Source organism: Oryza brachyantha, chromosome 1 (genome assembly GCF_000231095.2).
Source record: "Oryza brachyantha chromosome 1, ObraRS2, whole genome shotgun sequence".
Lineage (NCBI taxonomy): Eukaryota > Viridiplantae > Streptophyta > Magnoliopsida > Poales > Poaceae > Oryza > Oryza brachyantha.
Genome location: NC_023163.2, coordinates 21,497,252 through 21,501,055, shown reverse-complemented (window position 1 = coordinate 21,501,055; position 3,804 = coordinate 21,497,252). Strand labels below are relative to the sequence as shown.

The 3,804-nt window shown below is 42.5% G+C and overlaps 1 protein-coding gene across 5 annotated transcripts; it reads right to left on the bottom strand.

Moving 5' to 3' along the window:
* Positions 1-579: 579 nt before the first annotated feature.
* On the bottom strand, positions 580-3,488 carry LOC102714867 (lipid phosphate phosphatase 2-like). Of its 5 annotated transcripts, none has more exons than XM_015838384.2 (8): positions 2,960-3,488; positions 2,625-2,864; positions 2,449-2,536; positions 2,254-2,363; positions 2,032-2,125; positions 1,677-1,865; positions 1,497-1,556; positions 580-952 (listed from the first exon to the last, which is right to left on the bottom strand). In XM_015838384.2, exons 2-8 carry the CDS (start codon positions 2,856-2,858, stop codon positions 765-767), a joined length of 963 nt encoding a protein of 320 aa, XP_015693870.1. In that variant the 5' UTR covers positions 2,859-2,864; positions 2,960-3,488; the 3' UTR covers positions 580-764. The 5 variants fall into 5 exon arrangements, with proteins under 5 accessions (XP_015693870.1, XP_015693868.1, XP_015693873.1 ...); XM_015838382.2 differs by having other exon boundaries at positions 2,625-3,037; positions 3,113-3,488; XM_015838387.2 differs by having other exon boundaries at positions 2,625-2,899; positions 3,113-3,488.
* Between the last annotated feature and the right edge of the window lie 316 nt (positions 3,489-3,804).

The window sequence follows — 3,804 nt, the reverse complement described above, 5'->3', positions numbered from 1 at the left end:
CCCCACTACGGCCTAAGCACTTGAACCAAAATTCCGTTCCGGCCCACCTATTTCCGTGCCGTCCCCCGTTTCTCCGCCGCCGCAACGGATCTAGGAGAAGGGCAGCGGCGGCGTGGATGCATTCTCAACGCAAGTTAGAGGCTATCCTTTGGATTTTTAAAACAAATGATCAAACGTAATATTTATAAATAGAAAATAATTTCAAATAAAATATTTATGTATGTTTTTATAATAATCTAAAAGCCAAAATTAAAAATTAAATTAGGATGAAAAAAACCTCAAAATCATTAAGGTTGAAAATTGAAATTTTGGCTTATAAATATAAGCAAAAATCAAAAGTTAGGAGGGTGCAAAGCTTTTTTGCCAAGATTAGCGACTATCGTGATCGAGTACTGTTCGAGAAGTGTTCAGATCTTGAGGAAACATGTCCAAGTTTTAAAAGATCATGGTAACTTTATAGCCTTTTCTATGGATCCTCATATCAAGTAAGACCCAGAGCACAACAAACTGATGTGACTATCAACAGTCAACCATACGGTCCACACTTCTGAAGGAGATAAACAAATGTGTTTGTGTTCTTTTTACTCTGGCATGAATTTACATGAGAAATGGCGAACATCATGTTGAAATATACAAGTACAATTCTATCCTACATGAGTATATGTATGTAAAGAAGTGAACGTGAAAGCTCTCTCCACATAAATCTCAGGCTATCAAAAGTGCGTCAGGTTTGTCTGCTACGAGTCGTAGATGGTTGTGTCCCGTCACTGATGTCTACGACCAGCTTCCATGGAATCTAATGCTTGGCTCGCGTTTCCCATCTCCAATCCATTAGAGCTTCTGAAGGAACCACTCGGCAGAGAGTTTGGGCGATCCACGGATGTGGGTGTTGGATTGCTCTCCAGCTGATCAGGGTTAAGAATGTGCCGCGCGTATGCGTGAGGCCATAAACCTGTCATTCAACAAAGTAAATCCATCAGCAATTTTGGTACGGACAGATATATGAATATCTGCAGCTCTTGAACAGAGAAAATTAAAGTATAGCTTCAGATAGTTTTCCTACTGAACGCGGTATTATTAAGTACCAACCATGCGATGCTCAGGAAACTGGCATAAGAAGTTCAGGCTAGCATATCACCGTACGAAAGATACGTCAAAATACTTGGGAGTATGTCAAGTTGATTTGCTGAAAACGACCATGGGTGATGTTCAAGCTCCAAAGTAGTACGAACTACGATAATTCCTTCGTTTTATATTATAAATCATTTTATGCTTATTTTAAATCAAACTTATTCAAGTTTAACTAAGGTTGTAGAAAATATAGTAACATTTTAACACAAACACAAATATACTACAAAAATATATTCAATGCTGGATTTAATAAAACTAATTTGGTGTTGCTGCGCTTTTATACAACATGATCAAATATGAAGAAGCTTGACTTATGATAGACCCAAAAAAAAAAACTAGTTTGAGCTAGGAACTATGAAGCATACCGTTCTCATCAGAAGGCATTGGAAAAAATTGAAGATAGCAAAACGAAGAAACCACCAACCCTGCAAAATTTTAACAGTAAGTTATAACTTTCCAGGAATTACATGCAGCACCCTTGCCACTACTTCCTTTGCTCATTATGAGGTACAATATGCACAGGTGACCCTGTAAAATTAACCTACCCAAAATTCCACCAGCGAACACATCTTGCCAGTGATGCCAATAGTCATCTACCCGAGAAACAGCAACCAAGGCTGCAAGGATCAGAGGCAGAAGGACAATGCAGAGTTTTGCAACATGGCCTCTTCTGTCAAAAGCTTTTATTTTACCGGCCACATACCATGACAGGAAACCAAGGCCAGCAAAAGACCCTGAATAACAAAAATAAACCCGTCAGTCATCCACCGCAGTTCCACAAGAGAAGGCAGCACCGAAAGCTCCTGCAGTCTAGAGAATGATCGATCCTATGTTATGTGTTTGTAATGCTAATTAAAAGAACATAAGAAATTATCAACTGACAGGCATGAACTCACTTACAAGAAGTATGACCACTCGGGAAACTTTTGTGACCTTCTTTGATAACACTCGCCTCACCATGACAAAGCACTCCTGTAGTAACAGTATCGTAAGCCTGAAAATTCAAGAAAGTCCATAAGTTTCACATGCAGAATAGATGCAACAAATGGCTCCAATAAAATCATGACTATGGGATCCAACTGAAAATTATGTTAAAAAGAACTACTGAAACTAGGAATTTACCGGTAATCCGTCAGGAAAACAGCGCCAAAAGAAATCTGGACGTGGTCGACCAACCCCATCTTTAATGGCATCGGTTATAACCGCCGTGATGAGAACTGAAAATAGGAGCCCTGCTAGGGCATGCTAGACATCAGAAAAGAAATACAAATGAGTAGACCAGCATAACAGAACAGAAAAGGAAGAATATAAGCTCACCTAGTATAGCATGATGGAAATCATACACATTCCTCCTCTTGAAGTATATTCCAGTGATGATGATAATAGGTCCAATGATACCAATTATCTACATAATCATGTATTTTAAAGAAAGTTTGATTACTTGTACAGGCCAGAGGAAAGGAAAAGATGCTAGATAGAGCAAAGATATTTACCGGCACGGCCCAAAATGGGACTGTGTTATCTTTCATGGGGTATCTGAGATCAGTCATCATATCTGATCCAACAAATCGATGGAATGGTTCTATGACATTCAGTATTCCATCTACCGCGACCAGAAGAATCAGAACAATCCAGTCATACATGTGTAATCGTACAACTTTTGATCCATGAGAGGTTATATGCGGAGTTGGAGCTCCCAGATGGATGGATGCTGGTGGTGCCGGCATCTCCTACTGACCTCACCAGAACAATCAGATGAATGCTTTGCCTGTTTATCAAACAATACAGAAAGTCATACTCCCAATCTATAAGAAGCTTGAATTCGTACCATGCCCAGCAATATTTGTCCTGTCCAAGATCACAAACAAGTAACCCAGGACCAGGAGAGCCAAGACTTCATTAGAATCTGCATTAGAATCAGCACAGTAACGCAGTTTTCTTTCTAAACGGATAAGAGAGGAGGAGGCGAGACACCGAAAACCTTATACGAAGATATTCACGACGGGAGGTCGGAAAAGAGCGGCAGCCTTGGCTTGGCTCGCCTCGCCAGCACGGCAAAAGCCTCTTCGTCTCCCTCCTGTCCTTTCCCCACCTCTCTCTCTTTGCGGACACCATGCGACGCACAATGCACGGACATATTAACTCTTCCGTGCAGGGGCGGAGAAGGTAGCGGGGGGATTCGTTCTTGGCCGGCGAGTCTTCCGTGTATTATAATGTGCCGTTTGACGAGAGGAACAGAATTGGCACCGTCCGGCGGCGCCCCGACTCGCTCTGCAATTCAAGGATTGTCCATTGTCCAGCATAGGAAAGCTCCGGTAGTCGCAGGGTGGCGGCTGGAAATTGACCGGGAAGGTCGTCACCTTCCTTAGCGGCGGGGAATTCGGTGAGTTGGTTATCTGGGGGAGGGGAAAGCGCGTGTTCCAGATGGATTTTGGCGCATGAGTTGGTTGGGCTCGTTGTTGGCCGGGCCACAAGCCCACGAGCAGAGACCGGTTGCAAAATGGACGGTGGACGACGTCCATCTCGAGCTCGACCCCGGTTACGGTTGGAGTAGGGATTTCAGTTGCCACGGAAATCGTTCCGAGGTTTGTTCGAAGAGCAGAAGAAAATGGCAGGCACTGATGTACATATATTTGATGGAACTTTAAATTACGGATGAGACAGAGATGGTTG